We start from the raw sequence: 15,588 nt of genomic DNA, 5'->3' as shown, positions 1-15,588 counted from the left end.
TCAGATACAAACATCTTACAAAAAATAAATAGTTCCTTTATCTCAAACAGTTTAAGCTAAATATTATTTTGTGCAATACACAATCATTTTCATAGCTGCCAAAATATCTTTGACAATAACAATACACACGCAAATGTAATTCTCTGTGTATGTTAACTGAGGTGAAAGAAAAAGAAACTAATCTGAAAAGGACATAAATCATATTCACTCATAGGGGAAAGAATGTAACCTTAATTCAAGCCCCCCTTTTTTAGCAATACAGTGTCTAGTACCAGTATCTGGAAGTCTTTAAATTAAGACTATGCATCTTTATAAGAGGTAGACTCTAGCTCAAAGATAAGTTATGACTATATCTGAGAACTGCTGGGTGAGGTTCTTTGCATGTATTCATTTTGCAGGATGTAAGACTAAAGTATTCAAATTGATCCTCTGGCCTGAAATAATGAATTTACAAATACATTAATCTATGTGTTATTTTTGGTATTAAAAAAATGATAGTGCTAAACAAAACAATGATACAAACCCTGTTTCAAGTACAGAAACGTTTGGCAAACTATTGGATATTTATAATCAAAACTGAACAGAAAACAAATTAATTCAAATCACCAAGGGAAAGAAACAAAAAGCCAAAGCTTTTATCAAAAAGAAATTACTTTATTAAAAGTAACTGTATTTTATTTCAGTAATAAAAACATGTAAACTTTAGGGTAAAGAAAGCAAAAATATTAAAGGAAATAAATTACAACATTTCAGTGTTCTTCCTGAAAAAGACTGCATGCTGCTAAAGAGGTACCAATAATCCAATTCAATATCCTCATCATTATTTTAAGCCCAATTTTCTTATTTTGATAGATGTTTTATCTGCTAAGCAACACACAGACAAATGACACACTCTGCTCATTGACTTGGAAAACTTAAGAGTCATGGCAAAAACCCCCACAGAACCAGTGCAAAATGTATCTGGTTTAAACTAAAATTTTCATTACCTATTTTATTTAGCCAATATTTAATTCCAGTTATCATATTAAATCAATAAATAATATCCCATATCAGAATGACTCATACTGCAGAATTTTTCCAGGGGCTATAGAACAAAATAATTTGGCAGCAAAGCATTTGCAAATTAGGTTGGAAGAGGAAATTATCAAGGAAAATGGATAGCTTTCTACTAGAGAAGAACCTGAAGAATACCACGAAGTAGCAAACAAAACTAGAGCTACAAATAATTAGAAGTTTGAGATATTCTTTGCCTGAAAGCCTTGCAGTAAAACTAGCCACATAATTTTTTGAAGATTTTTGGTGATTCTCCTTCAAATTACTAAAGACAGTTTAGTCTCTTTTATGATTTTCACTCTGTAGTCATTCCTTTAGTTAATAAGAGTTATATAAAAAATTAAAACATTCAAATGTGCTATATACTGAGAATGATAAACAAAATCTATTTCTGATGGTCTTAAAAGATTATATGGTATACTAGTTCATACTCCTTCATAGTTTATAATTCTGTGTCCACTGGAACTGTCAGTTAATCACTAATTAATATGCCTTAATAGTCTATGTAACAAATGAACAAGGAATGAGATTTTCACATCCCATGATGAAGACACAGTGTCACAATAATGATTATCTTTGACCCTTAAACCAAGAAAAACTTCTACATGTAAATATTGAAGTGAACTCAACATTTGAGTTGTTATTATGCAGCTAGTTTTCAAATTTTAATTCAGAAACAGATTTGAATACAGACCTTAATACTATAACTATTTTTAAGTTAAAAAGGTCTAATTTCACAAAGTTATAGCTTTAAGTATTGATGTTTAAATGCTCATGTGCTAAATTATATGTAGACATGATAGAATAGTATGCTTACATAGTACTGCATATTTTTATATCTGTATGGACTAAGAAGCATTAAGGACAGCCTCTTGACTAGTTAAATTACTAGCAGTTTTACGTATTCCCATCAAAGAAGAAATTATTTAGTTTGACATAAACCAAAAAATTAAGCAAGTCTAACCTAACAGATGGGACTAATGAAATCAAAAGCACTATGGAAATGTTAAGTTTGCTGCATGACATTTATGCTGACACTGCAATCAACTACACATTAGGAAATTCATAAATGTAATCTCCTTCTATTTAAGGGCATTTAACAGGCAACAACAAAGATAATACTTTACAAATTAGCTGGGTATCCATTACTAGAAGCAGCTTTAGAATGGGAGTAATCCTAAAAGTAACCATACATATCACCACCTTATTCAGAATCAATTATTCAGAATCAACGTCTTTAAAATAAAAATATGGCAATACAAAATCTTTTATACTTATTGCAGTAGGTCACTTTAAAGCAATTTTTTTTTAATGTGAAACCCTGTATATACTTCTCAAGTATTAATTTCTCTGTATGCCACAGCTTTAGTTGTTTGGGGGTTTTTTTTACTGCAAAGCTGGAAAGGGGAACAATATGGCTGACTTCGTATTTTCTGGTTTACTGCACTGCAAAGACATTTTGTAGGGTCCTTCACTGTAGGAGTTTTAGAAGCCTGTCCTGCTTAATCTATCTAAGAGTACAAGTTTGTTATTCAGAAGGGAAAGTATATGTAACACAGTAAACAGATGCATGTGTCCCACGGTACTCTGCCTACACAAAGGCAGTCCTGACTCCAAAGATGGTACAATCCCATAGGAGTATATTTCCTAGCTTTTCTAACCAAAAATAGTTACATACCTGATATAAATAATCTTCAAATACAAAATAGTAGTCATCATTGCTTGCTGTCAGCTTTACATCCTGTAAAGAAAAAAAATACAGCAATTTGAAGCCAAAAGGCCTCACTTCAGACTCCCATGGAGGCTAAACATAACACAGTGGAAGAAGACAGTTTCACCATTGAATCATGAAACAACTGTAGTTAAGTTTATACTCTATATTTTAAAATTAAAAAATACTATATTAACATGATGAAGTACTCAGAATAAAAACTTGAAATGGAAGCTATCATACCCTGTTCTTTCTTTCTCACAAAACCAGTTACTCCTTCAAATGAAGGTACCATTTCTTTACAACTTAAAAGTTCAAATTAAATGTCTTCCACAAGAGAAACTCAGGCAAAAGGATTGAGTTCACAGTAAGTTCACACTAGTTATTCTTACTTTCCTTAAAAGCAAACTATCTAATATTTTCCTTGTTAAAAAAACCCAAACAACAAGATACTAGAGTGATGAGTACATAAATCGTTCAATCACTATTTAGTGAACTACTTACCTTGTAAATCAGGCTGTCCACTAAAAGGTCATGCTGAATCACATTTGACTTAAGCTGTTCATAATACAATATATCCTAAAATTAAAAATATTACCATCATCAGTCTGAGACACGACTAACAAATTCAATTTTCAGCATTTGAAAAAAAAAAGCATGTATTCAGCTGAAAAAAATCACTTCATATTTAAGAAGCATTCTATCATGGTTTATTCGTTTAAGCCCTAAGAATTAAGACGTCACCAAAATTCACAGAATCCACAAGGATCATCGAGTCCAACTCTTAAGTGAATGGCCCACATGGGGATTGTACTCACAACCTTGCTGTTAATTAGCACCAGGCTCTAATCAACTGAGCTAATCTCAGGATTTTGAGACATTATAAAATGAGCTCCCCTTTAGATAATTAATAAAATTAGAATGAAGGGATTAATTCAAACCAAGGATCCATATCTTCCAACATGTGGTTCTCTCTACATCTTTTCAATGCTCAAAATCATTAGGCTTTATTTCTTTGTTACCCTCTATTTTCATGCACCTCTCCACCAACAGGTTCTGTCTTATCTTCGAGCATTAGGGAGTTGCTGCAGATGTTTGACATTAAACTAATACTAACCTCTGAATAGCCTAAATTTGTGCAAAGATGACATGATAAATATTTAAAAAATCTTGTGAAGAGTACAAAGAACTCAGATCTTTTTTAAACTCCAATTACTTCCTGAATATCTATAGAACATAAACAAGGATGAAGCGATGGGGAAGAAGCAGAACAAACACTTTTCTGCTTTTACTTATTCTATCCTTTTCTTCTTAGTAAGAGCTTGCAAAGGAAAAAAAAAGAGAATTAAATATTGCACTGTCGTCATGTAACTCCCAAATCCCTAAATACCTCACTGCCATTATGCCTACAATTGATTAACAGTTTCTGATGGATTTGAACTAACTGATAAATTAAATCAGCTGTCCTGAAGCTCGTTCCCACCTCACAAAACTATTTGGAGTTCAAGGTATCTATATGGACTCCACACAAATACATTCCAAGCTTTACATTCCAAGCTTTACATGTTTACTGCTTATTTCTTTGACAAATGGACAAGTCTGAAGTAAGGATTTAAAGAACAAATGAGAAGTAAGATGAAATTTTGAGAGGGAGAGAATGGGAAAAAAATTAAGTCTGGGGAACATTTTAACTGTTTTTTGTATTAATCTAAAACTAAGAAGAAGTGAATAGTATACACTTAGAAACTATTAGAATTAATATATTATTGAACTGTTAAGTTGAAATGAGGACAAAAGCAGCATTTATTAAGTCCTATAAATATTAAGTATTTATTAAGTATGACTACCACGGGGAAAATATTTTTTTTGAGAAATAAAAAGGGGAGGTATAAATATTGCACTACTACTTCAGAAAGGATCATACATAAATATTTACTAAATGTAAATTATATGCAGTATGAACATAACATTCTGTTCTTCAAAGCTACAGAGAACTACTCTAATACTTGAGTTGCAACTTTAAAGCATCAATACTGTGGTTTAATCAAGTGTAAAACTACCAAATTAATAATGTCTAAAGGCTTTTTGGCCATCTCAAATGACTGTCTATATTAAAACACAAGAAGCTAATAAAAAAAAAACCACAAAAACCAAACACCAACCAAAAAACCCCCAAACCAAACCAAAACCCATGCCCAAGGGGTTGGAACCAGATGATCTTTAAGGTCCCTTCCTACCTAAACCATTCTATGATTCTAAGATGAACAGAAAGGCAAGCTGTCCACCTGAACTAGAACTCATGCAAAAATGTTTGAGAAACAAACCAGAAATTACTGAAACAGGACTTGCAAAGCAAACTCAATCATAACTATTCTAAGAATAAAGCTTTTAGCTCATTACTTGCCTTCCAGTTCCTTTTAAATTGTGATTGTTGTGATGGAAAACAATCCATCACAGTGTGCTTGGGAATCGTGCCAGGTTTTCAGCCACAACTTGGCTACAAGAGGATCTTGCCCATGTGTCTTAATAAGACCAGAGGCTTGTGATTGATGCTGCATTAATAAATTTATTCCTTAGATCTGAATCCTAAACATGATTGGTCACAGAATTACTTTCAAGACATAAGACTCTCCAGTGATCAGTCTCTCACACAGGGAAGAATATTTTAAGAGCCTCACTCAGGCTTCAAAAAAGATTCAAATCTCCTTTTACTGTTTATTGGCTGCATTTCTTTCTCCAGATGAGATAACTCACTACTAGCAGGTTTCAGGAATGTCCAAAACCATATTACATTTCTTATGCTATTTAAAATATTTTCACTTACAAAACCAAAGTCTTATCATCTTCATCCAATTCATCATTTCTTTATCTGCCAAATCTTCATATAGCCTTGATTTGTAAACTTTTTCCCTTTTACAAATGTGTTACATTTTTATATAGACTGTAGCTTTTCTCAAAATTATACATTTTATTATACCACACCTCCAAATCTTTCCAAATTGAAATAAAGTACACTTCAGGCTTGCAGTGACCAGCCCTCTTGACCTTACAAAGCCACATCCCAAAATTTCACCCCAACACTCATACAGTACCCACTTGAGAGCTTAAGGGAGCTCAAAGTAGCTTACAAGCAAGAGAGAACAGTACCTTTCAACAGAACCCAGCAAAGCTACTTTAAGCAGAATCTGGTGATTCACCTTCTTTAAAATGAAAGTTTGGATTACTCAGCAGCCTCTCTGCAGGCACAATCCACCTGTGTCGTGTCATGAAATCCCTCACACTCTCACTGCTGAACTGTAGGCAGCTCATGAATCATTTTTAGTTCCCCTTGCCATGTGATGGCACTATCTACACTTGCCTCTCAAATCTAATACAAGAAATGAGTGGGTGAAGCACAGAAACAGGAGTATGAAGAAAGACTGACACTGACGAGACCAGAAAGGAGACACTAAGAGTTATGGGAATGGGCTGAAGCCTAAAGAATGGCAACCAGCACTAATTAGGTGAGCTCTAGATTTTGAAACAGCAGCACCAGAAACAAGTACAAAACAAAAAACCTAATCAGATTACACAAAGAGAAAACAGATAAAAGAGTTAAAGGAAGTTCATCGTGGTAAATGCTTGAGGAGGGTCCAACACTTTTTCTCCTTTTATCAGAGACCTGAGAAATCTAGTTGTAAAGTACATCCTTCTCCAGTCAAAGAAGATGACAGAGCATTACTGCTGCTGGATTCTCTGCTGTTTGGATGGGGAACTTTGGCTACTGATCCTAATCTAAAAACCACTTCTGACAAGGCACAGATATACATAATGCTCCCTCACCTATTATTAAGTTTTTAAACCTCAGAAACTACATTCAGTAAAAGCAGTAGTAAAGTAAAGCATTACTAATTTTTCCATAATGGAATTTTCAGAATTAAGATTTGCAACCTATTAACTCAAAAAAATTACATGGGAAAAGAAAAAGCCCATTAGATAATGAACAAATTCTTTTCTAAGCACTGTTTCAGTAGTATGCAATGAATAAATAACCGTGAAATACTCCAAACAGAAGGGAAAAAAAATTAAACAGATTCTCAGTAAGTGTGTGCCATCCATTTTGTGCAATGAAGCAGATATCCCACAGGAAATCATTGTGACTTGTATGATTCAAGATCATATGATAAAAATATTTACAGCAAATTGGATTGTTTGCACAGACAATATTAACTGTGACACTGCTCACCTTTCAAATGTTTGTCTTTGCAACCTTAAAAACGCTCTTGTAACACAGTTCCTCTAAAATGTACCATTACGAATGAAAACTAACAAACAATTCATTGTCAGACAATGTGTTTCCGCATTTCTAAATAATCCTGCATAGAGAGCTCCCAGTTTATCAGTTTTATGATTATGATGCCGGATTGTATATCATCCCTTGCCTGGCTGTATATTGGCTTTATACAGAGCTTTACTGAATAAAATTTTCCAAACAACAATATTGGATGCTAGCATACCAAACCCTCATAATGTTTTACATTAAAGACAGGAAATGCACAGTTCAGGTGAGTTAGAAATTCATACAGCTATAAATGTAATAAAGCCTAAACTGCAAATCAGAAATCTTACAGGCAAGCAAGGACTGCAACCACACAATTCAACTCCAGCAGAGAAATTATTCAAAAGAGATAGAGAAGTGTTTGATATGAAATTCAGCAGATCACGCACATATTAAGCACATAGTACAATCAGCTATAAACTAGAGTTGAACTTTAAATGACATAACAGTTTGGCTGACAAATACATTAACAGCCAGACATAACTTGTTTCTCTTTAAAAAATATAATCATAGAAAATTGTCCATATGTATTCCATGAAATGTATTTTTTCATAACAACTCATGCTTTAATTGAACATAAGATGAAAAATTTATCATTTTTCTGATTATTATCTTGACTTTCAGTAATCAAGACAGAATATCTGGCTTTTTTATTCAATTATTTCATTTTTCATGTTAAGATAAAAATGCTTTTAAAACATGAAGCATTTAACAGAATATAAGCAGATGCTATGTAGCCAATAACAGTAATTTCACACCTGTAATGTTTTTGCTCTCAAAAAGATAAAGGCTTCTAAAATTCAAACTATCACAGCTTAAATCTAGTCTTGAGCATTTTAAGTAAGATGTACAGTATTTCATTATTACTTCAACATCTTCTACAAAAAGATTAGTATTTTATTTACTAGAAACAAAAGCCAATTTTATCTTTTAAAAAACAAATAAACTAAGTCATTCTAATACCAGTCCAAATAATTTGAAGCTTATTTACCTTCCTTAGCTAAGCTGTCAATGAGTAAGATTTACACTTGTTTCTATGGGCAAAATTTTATGAGTGTACTATGTAGTTACCAATAAAACCCCCAAGTATTACAAGAAAATGGCTACACCCTCAAAGGACATGAGACTGCAAAATTCTCACATTTACCAGCATTTTAAGGTATATTAGATATACTGACTATAGCATGGCTTCAGATACTGGAAAATAATTCATTGTTGAGGACTTGCATCGACTATAAGGTACTATAAAAAACTGCTGCTGTACAAGGGAGTATGAAAACAATTGACATCTTACTAGCTCCTCTCTAAGTGTTTTTGATTGTACACATGCACAATATATGCAATAATATATGAAGCAATTTATAAAATATGTACATGCATATGATGAAAGGTTCAAATAACCAGGAAAAACTTATAACACATCTTTTTATAAAACTTGGCAAAAATAGGAGAGGTCTTCTTTCCAGGACATTTTTCTTGCCTCCTTCTGAAAAAGTCAGCATCATATAAGAAAACCTCAGGAGCCAGCCAGCTCAATTGAATAATTTGTTCTATAGTATTTTGCTCATATATCTATTAAAAAATTAGGCAAGAGCCTACAAGACTTCACCATAGCACAGAGTTTTTTTACATCATAATGTTTATCAGTTTCTGTGACAACTCAGTAGAGCATTTCTATTCTGGAAAAAGATCACTAGAAGATATGTGCTTGCACTTTTGTGTTCTCACCTAGTCTTCATACTTTACACTCACTTTGTTCCTTACCTCTGGCTGATTAGAAATATTAAGAATGAGGGCCCACAGTTCAGCTCGGAGTGCTGTTGGACATCCCTGACGAACATATTGTTGAGCTGCAGCACTGTCTTCCTCTGCTAAAACTGTAAGAAACAAAACAGGTAAAGCATTGATATAGCGTAAGACTTCTTTCAAATACCCTAATTTTTAACTTTAAAAACTGGTTTACCATGCTGGAAGCATTAGCTAACAGCAAAACACTAAAAAGTTCTGGTTTCCACAATGCAATTAAGTAGTTCCTTGGGAAACAAGGCCACTGGTAATAATAACCAAGGCTGTACTACCTTCTGTCACAAAACAGCACTTAGTACGTATCCATGATTATATCAAGGCTAGTTGCAGCTAGTAGGCATCATGCAGAATAAGCAGTCATACACAGTCACAAAATACTCCTGTTTAATTACGAGTGGTATCTCAGCTCAAATAGGAGACTGGCACTTGTTCTGGCTTTTTTGTGTCTCCCTTGTTTTCCTGTTAACTATACAAGTATCTTCACAGGTAACTGTGGGGCAAGAACTTTCTATTTCAGAGCGAACTATCATGGTTTCTCATTTGGTATGTGTACTCTGGAGGATAAAGACCTTGTTTTCCAAAAGATTTTGATTTCCCTTCATACTGACATAAAACAAATACTCTACTGTTGACAGGTGTGCTTAGATGGATCATTGTTGTGAAGCTTCAGGCTGCTCTGTCACAAGGGTCTCATACTGAATACAGTACTGTACGAACTGCAGGACAGACTGCCTCACTCTTTATTTATATCTATACACTTGAGAGACATTCATCTTTAGCAATTGTAATCTGGCAAAAGTGTTTCCCTCCAAGGTTACGTGGTTAACTGTACTCTCATACCCAAAATGCTTTTTACAACAGAGAGAGAGTTCGGAGAAATTTTTGTGATATTATCTAAACATCAGGTAGGTGTTGTGCTGGTATTCAGAAGTTTCCAAATCCATATCCTCTGATTTTTCTGAAGTCTCCATGAAAGAACTTGCTTTTCTAAATATCAGTAAATTCAATATTCACAATATCTGCCCTGACATGACTTAGAAGGATGAGGTTTGGAATTAAAAATCTATCTAATTCATTCTTGTCTTCTCTTAAATACTGAATAGACCAGTTTGCCAGTTTTCTGTTTAACCTGCAGAGCTTTAACACAGACATTTTGTGATCCTTTGTTTCTAAATGAAGGGCAAAAGTAAAAAAATTAAAAACATTCCTACATTCTCCAAAAAACTTTAGAAAGACTTTAGATGTGATTCATCTCAGTGTCCATGAGTGTTTATCCTATTTTTTTCTGAAACAAAATATTAAAATGTAGTTTTGCTAAGTACAACAAAGAAAAATCCTCAGACTTGGCAATACATCTAATATAAAAGCAAAATCATTACATCAGTGGCAACCAAAGTCATAACTAACACCCATTAGAGCATGCAGCAGAACTCTCACTGAATGAACTGGGATTTCAGTTTATGGTCAAGACTCTTAACTTACATTTTTACAAAATTTTGAGTCCTTGCATATAGAAAAACTAAGGCATTCTCTGTAATAGAGGTTGCCCTATACAGACAAGACATAAGAATAAGAACTACAGTGTAGAGCTGAATGGATGGCTCAGGGAGTTCAGAGAGGTAATTTGTTTGGAAGAATGGGAAAGGAACAGAGAGGTGGATGGTACCTAATGAGGTGCTCTTGAGTCAGAAAACTTACAATGAAGGAAAGAAAGATGACCACAAAAGAAGAAATAAGAAAGGTCACTCTTTTGTTACTGCAACAAATAAAAGAGGGAAGGGAGTACTTCTGAGATGGTATCCTTTCTCTTTTTCCTTTGATGGTGCTAATGTTTAGCAGGAATCACAAGAGACAGTAAGGAGCAAATATTGATGGATTACAACTATTCCTTGTATGTTTCTTCTATAAGCAAACCTAAGCTACGAAATTATTTTTTTTTTAATATTTCTCTCTTTTTTTTTTTTTTTTTGGTTAATTCTTAACCTACTGAAACAACCCAGGAACCTCAGGAACCTTTTCAGAAAAAGCAGTATGCGGAGACAAATTTTTCAGAGTGAATTTTTCAGAGTGGCAAAGTATTGCAATATTCTGCAATTGCAAATACTCATTAAAAAGACTCTATTCTGACGCACAGACATAAATCCCATTACACTGATGAGAACTTTGTGTGCAGAGATGGGAGTCCACAGTATTTTGATTTTAAAATGAAATTCAGTAGCGGCATAAGTTAAGTTATCACCAAAAAGCTATGTCTCTGTGCTTCCCATTTCATTTTTAATGAAATATCTGCAGAGTTATTTATCTGGTAGCTACTGGTAGACTGCAAATGTTTGCTTTTCTGTCTCTGTCTAAATGACAACAGTATTACTGACTGTCTTATCTAAACTACAATGGTATTACTGACAATGCTTTGTGTTAGCCTGTCTAAATTCTTAACATTCTAAAAGGTACATGGAAATTAAGATATGAATTTACTAAACACTTTCCTATCTACTCACAGTTTCTTAGAGATAAAAACAGATCCATACCTTTTTGTCCAACACGTACATGTTCATTTTCAAAGAACTCTAGAAAATACAGACACAGAAAAGAATGGCAAAATATAAATGAAAAAAAAAAGGTACTCCAGCTGGTGATGTATTTTATATTTTTATTACATACCATTAAATTCAGCTGATATGTACTGCTAACACCACTAAAAATTAACCTGCATCAGCATCAAAGTTCTCTTTCAACATCTAACAGGAAATAATACTACAGGATTTCTTCTTGTCTGAAGGACACAAATATCAAAGCAGCACTATACTACATGAACTTAGATTTTCAATTAGGTAAGTTTCCTTTTAAAAAGAATACTGATAATAATATTGATACTACAGTGATTTCCATTTTTTGTATGGAAAGACCATTTTAAAACCTCTTTTACAGGCATAGATGCATCGATGGAAAACCAATAGAAATTATGTACTATTTAAGATACTGAATATTAATATATGGATATGTCCTGTAATATTTTCTTAAAAGTAGTTAGTTAAAATACATTTGTGTGTGTGTCTATTAAATATATATTTATAAATATATGATGAAATATAAATATACTTAGGTATGTATATACAAATAAAATATATTTTTTATATATGTATATATATATGCCTGCTAGTTGGCTTAACATTTATTGATATCTCCTGTATTTTTGGAAACAGTGAGTGTGGTTCTCTAGATCCTGAAGTGTTCCAACATACTGAAATTAATGTATTTTCAACTTCTGGTGATGACTTTCAATCTTAGCCAAAACTGACTCTTCATATACGCAATGTTTTCTATTATTAACTGTGTTTTAATAAGAAAATCACTACAATCATAGTTACAGAACAAATATTTATGGTTTATTATGAGAAAAATATACAAATTACTTGGTAATTTACAAAGTATTCTACTCATTAGTGTTCTATTTAAATGACTGAAGCACAGCATTAGCTTACCAGGAGGCACTTGTGCTGAATCATCAATACCCAGTTGTCCTATATTTAAGCCTAGTTCACTGAAGTCTTCTTTCTGAAAAGAAACAAAATTACAAAAAAGTAATTAACAATGTTTAATTCTCTAAATCACTAGAGATTTCTTCTTAAAGGCTTAATGCAAATCATTTCTAAACCAAATTAAGTTTTTTTAAATGCATATAAAATATGGAGTCAGGTTTTAAAAGAAAAGAATCTCACATCAATTCTTACTCTAGTTTTAGTTATAGGCCCCAGTTTGCATGTCAACTATGACATGGATGTAGTAAAGTGGTGAATGAAAGATTAGGTTAAGGATCTCTAATTGCCAGCTCTTTTCCAACCCAGGTGAAAGCTTTTCTACTAGGATAAAATCCCCAAGAGTCTCATCAGTGAAGCATTAAGAAGAATTTTCCTATTTTCTAATTATAATACACTAGTACTCAAACATTTCCTTTCATTTACAACCTGACAATAAAGGGACTTAAAATTACTTTGAGAAGAAAATCAGAAGCTGTCAGATTACTGATCTTGTACAGGATCAAATAAAACTTTAGAATTAAGGTACATATTTCAAGTTTCTTGTACAGAAAAAAATGAGTAAGCGAATAAGGTGTACAGAAGTGTGTTTTTGGCACAAATTAAACCTGTGTGGCATAAAATCAAAACTTCCCTACTGGCAGATAATTTACTGTTTATGTTTTATTTTTCATTAAACTTTTTTATTTTAACTACATATTTAGATTGTTTTTCACCTTCAAAAGGAGAAACTTATGATGATACTGTTATTCCTTAGAATCTTTTTCATTAGAAAGGCAAAATACCCCTCACAGAAACCCCTTATTAGAAAAAATATACTTACCAATTCTGAAATATCTTTAACTTTTAAAGGAACCTGAATTAGCCCAAGATGATTTCTGAAACTAGGCTGTTCTCCATTTTCATAATTTGGGTTTCGAAGATTCATCAGTACCTTAAAAATGGTAGCTCTGTCATTCCTTGCTTACATTCAGAACTCTTCTTAACATCAGCAGTATTAGAAACAATAAATTCAGCACAAAACCATTTCCCCCAACTTACATATATAGACCCAAATTATTAAATTATATCTCAATATTTTCAAAATCAAAAAGGATTAAAACTTTTAAGGAAGCAAACACATTCTACTTGAAAAGTAGATTCAAAATATGAATAAAAAGGTAGAAATAATTTTTGATTTATGGGATTAAGTGCTGACTAACTAGTAATGTCTTACCTAAAATCTACTTCCTCATCAAAGCTATTCAAATGCCAACGGAATATTTCTGATGGCTACAGTATCCAGGATATTCTTCAATATTGCTTTTCTCTGAAAGAATTTTTATCCATATTCTTACACTGGCATTTTATGGAGCTTCCAATCAAAGTGCTACATAACTTACTACTAAAATAATTTCTTACTAAATAACAATGTATCTAAATATCTTCTTTCACTTGAGACCAAAAATAATTACTAAATTGAAAGTATAAAATTTAAAGGACAAGGAATCATGTCAAGATAAGTAACTGCGATCTATAAAGGAATTTAAAGTGTCTTCCAAACTGTCATTCCTTGGTATAGATTTTGATATGATGTTGAACCACAAGTATTCTTTCTAACACAAGTTTCCATCTCTTATGAAATTCTTTAATAACATCCTACCTCTACAATTCCCAGTCTTGTAAGTATTCTAATACCATATAACCTCACTGTCAGACTTGTAAATTTAAAGCAACTCCGGAAAGGAAACAGTATAAAGGAAAAAGAGAGTGATCATGAGGGTCATTGGATAAAGCTAAAAAGAAGATTGGTTTGTTTATAGATCCAAGATTAAAACACAACTTGTTTGTTAGTACAGTGATGGAAAACAATAAATGAAACATTTTCAAGATTCTTATGATAAGTGAACAAAAGAAGCTCTTTAGAAATGTCATAAAATGTATATAAAGTTTATTGTTGGATTCAGAAATGCATTCACAATTCATAACTATGAAACAATTTACACTTAAGTCAGAAACATATAATCTCCTCTACAACTACAAAGCATATTCCACTAAATTTGCACTGAAACACATTGAAATGTGAACATATTAATTCTTACTGATAATTCAGTAAAACTTCTAAGTTTTACTCTGTAAATTTGGAGGCCACCTTAACTCCAGAATTCTACACTGTTGTTATGCTTTAGATGGTTTCTTTCCCATATAACTCAAAGAATATACAGATAACAAATTAAAAAAAAATTTTCCAATCATATTTTAATCCAAAAATTTCCTACTGTGTCACCATTAAGTTCACTGTTGTCATGTTTATTGTCCATTATTCCATGCCTGTTCTAGACATAGCTGGTAAAGCAAGTTCTGTTTTACTAATGTCTGTGCTTGAACCACATGAAATTATGAATATTACTGTCATTTCTGAATTTAAATCCACAGTCACCATTCTTTTAATGGTTCAGTTTGATAACAGACAAAAGCCTCCAAATTCCACACAGTCCTGTTTCATGTTTTACTTTTTACAGTCTTCATAGATGACCTACAATTTCAACTGCATACAAGTCTGCAATCCACCACCAAAGAGTGTATCAGCTTCACATATTGTGATTTATCAGCTTAATGTACGTAAAATGAATTAAAAAGTAAAATGAATTACAAAATCAGTTGGAGAATTACTCTCAGAGGAAAAAAGTTAGCTCCAGACTGTTCTTTGGAGAAAGAGAAGTTTATCACAGGTACAATTTAAAATTGCAATTAAAGAAAAGGGACAATAGCATTTTGTCCAAACATGGACTGTTATAAAAAATATGCCAAATTTCACTTGCTATAAAGGACAACTTGTATGAAATACACTTAACAATTATTTTTCCCACGTCACATAAAAGACTATAATGCATACAAGTCAGTGGCTGAGTATTGTTTCATAAATGCTTACCTCAAGAAAATCTTTAGGTGCATAAACAGGCCGGAAGAGACTTAAATCTGAAATGAGATTTCAGTGAACTATGTTAAAACCAAAATATGAAAAAAATATACCACATATCTATAACACAATCTAGCAATCTGAATAACATATTAGGGCAAAGATCAAAATAACCCTATCACAGATACCATGCCTACAACCACCACATATTCTCTCACAATTATGCCACTGATAGTGCCTTGGTTTTGTAAACCCCAAGCAAATG

General features: G+C 32.6%; 1 protein-coding gene across 3 annotated transcripts in view; it reads right to left on the bottom strand.

Moving 5' to 3' along the window:
- Nucleotides 1-15,588, bottom strand: part of TBC1D19 (TBC1 domain family member 19) — a 46,613-nt gene that overhangs the window by 11,594 nt on the left and 19,431 nt on the right. For all 3 annotated transcript variants that reach the window (XM_039381431.1, XM_027712346.2, XM_027712348.2), the window contains exons 7-13: nucleotides 15,336-15,382; nucleotides 13,248-13,358; nucleotides 12,371-12,443; nucleotides 11,417-11,455; nucleotides 8,847-8,959; nucleotides 3,269-3,343; nucleotides 2,732-2,794 (exon numbers count right to left, since the gene is read on the bottom strand). In XM_039381431.1, the coding sequence (XP_039237365.1) occupies nucleotides 2,732-2,794; nucleotides 3,269-3,343; nucleotides 8,847-8,959; nucleotides 11,417-11,455; nucleotides 12,371-12,443; nucleotides 13,248-13,358; nucleotides 15,336-15,382 (521 nt within the window). The remainder of the gene's footprint in view (nucleotides 1-2,731; nucleotides 2,795-3,268; nucleotides 3,344-8,846; nucleotides 8,960-11,416; nucleotides 11,456-12,370; nucleotides 12,444-13,247; nucleotides 13,359-15,335; nucleotides 15,383-15,588) is intronic.

Source organism: Pipra filicauda, unplaced genomic scaffold (genome assembly GCF_003945595.2).
Source record: "Pipra filicauda isolate LSUMZ 115617 unplaced genomic scaffold, ASM394559v2 scaffold223_size1779592_pilon, whole genome shotgun sequence".
NCBI lineage: Eukaryota > Metazoa > Chordata > Aves > Passeriformes > Pipridae > Pipra > Pipra filicauda.
This window is presented reverse-complemented; position numbering and strand designations above follow the sequence as displayed.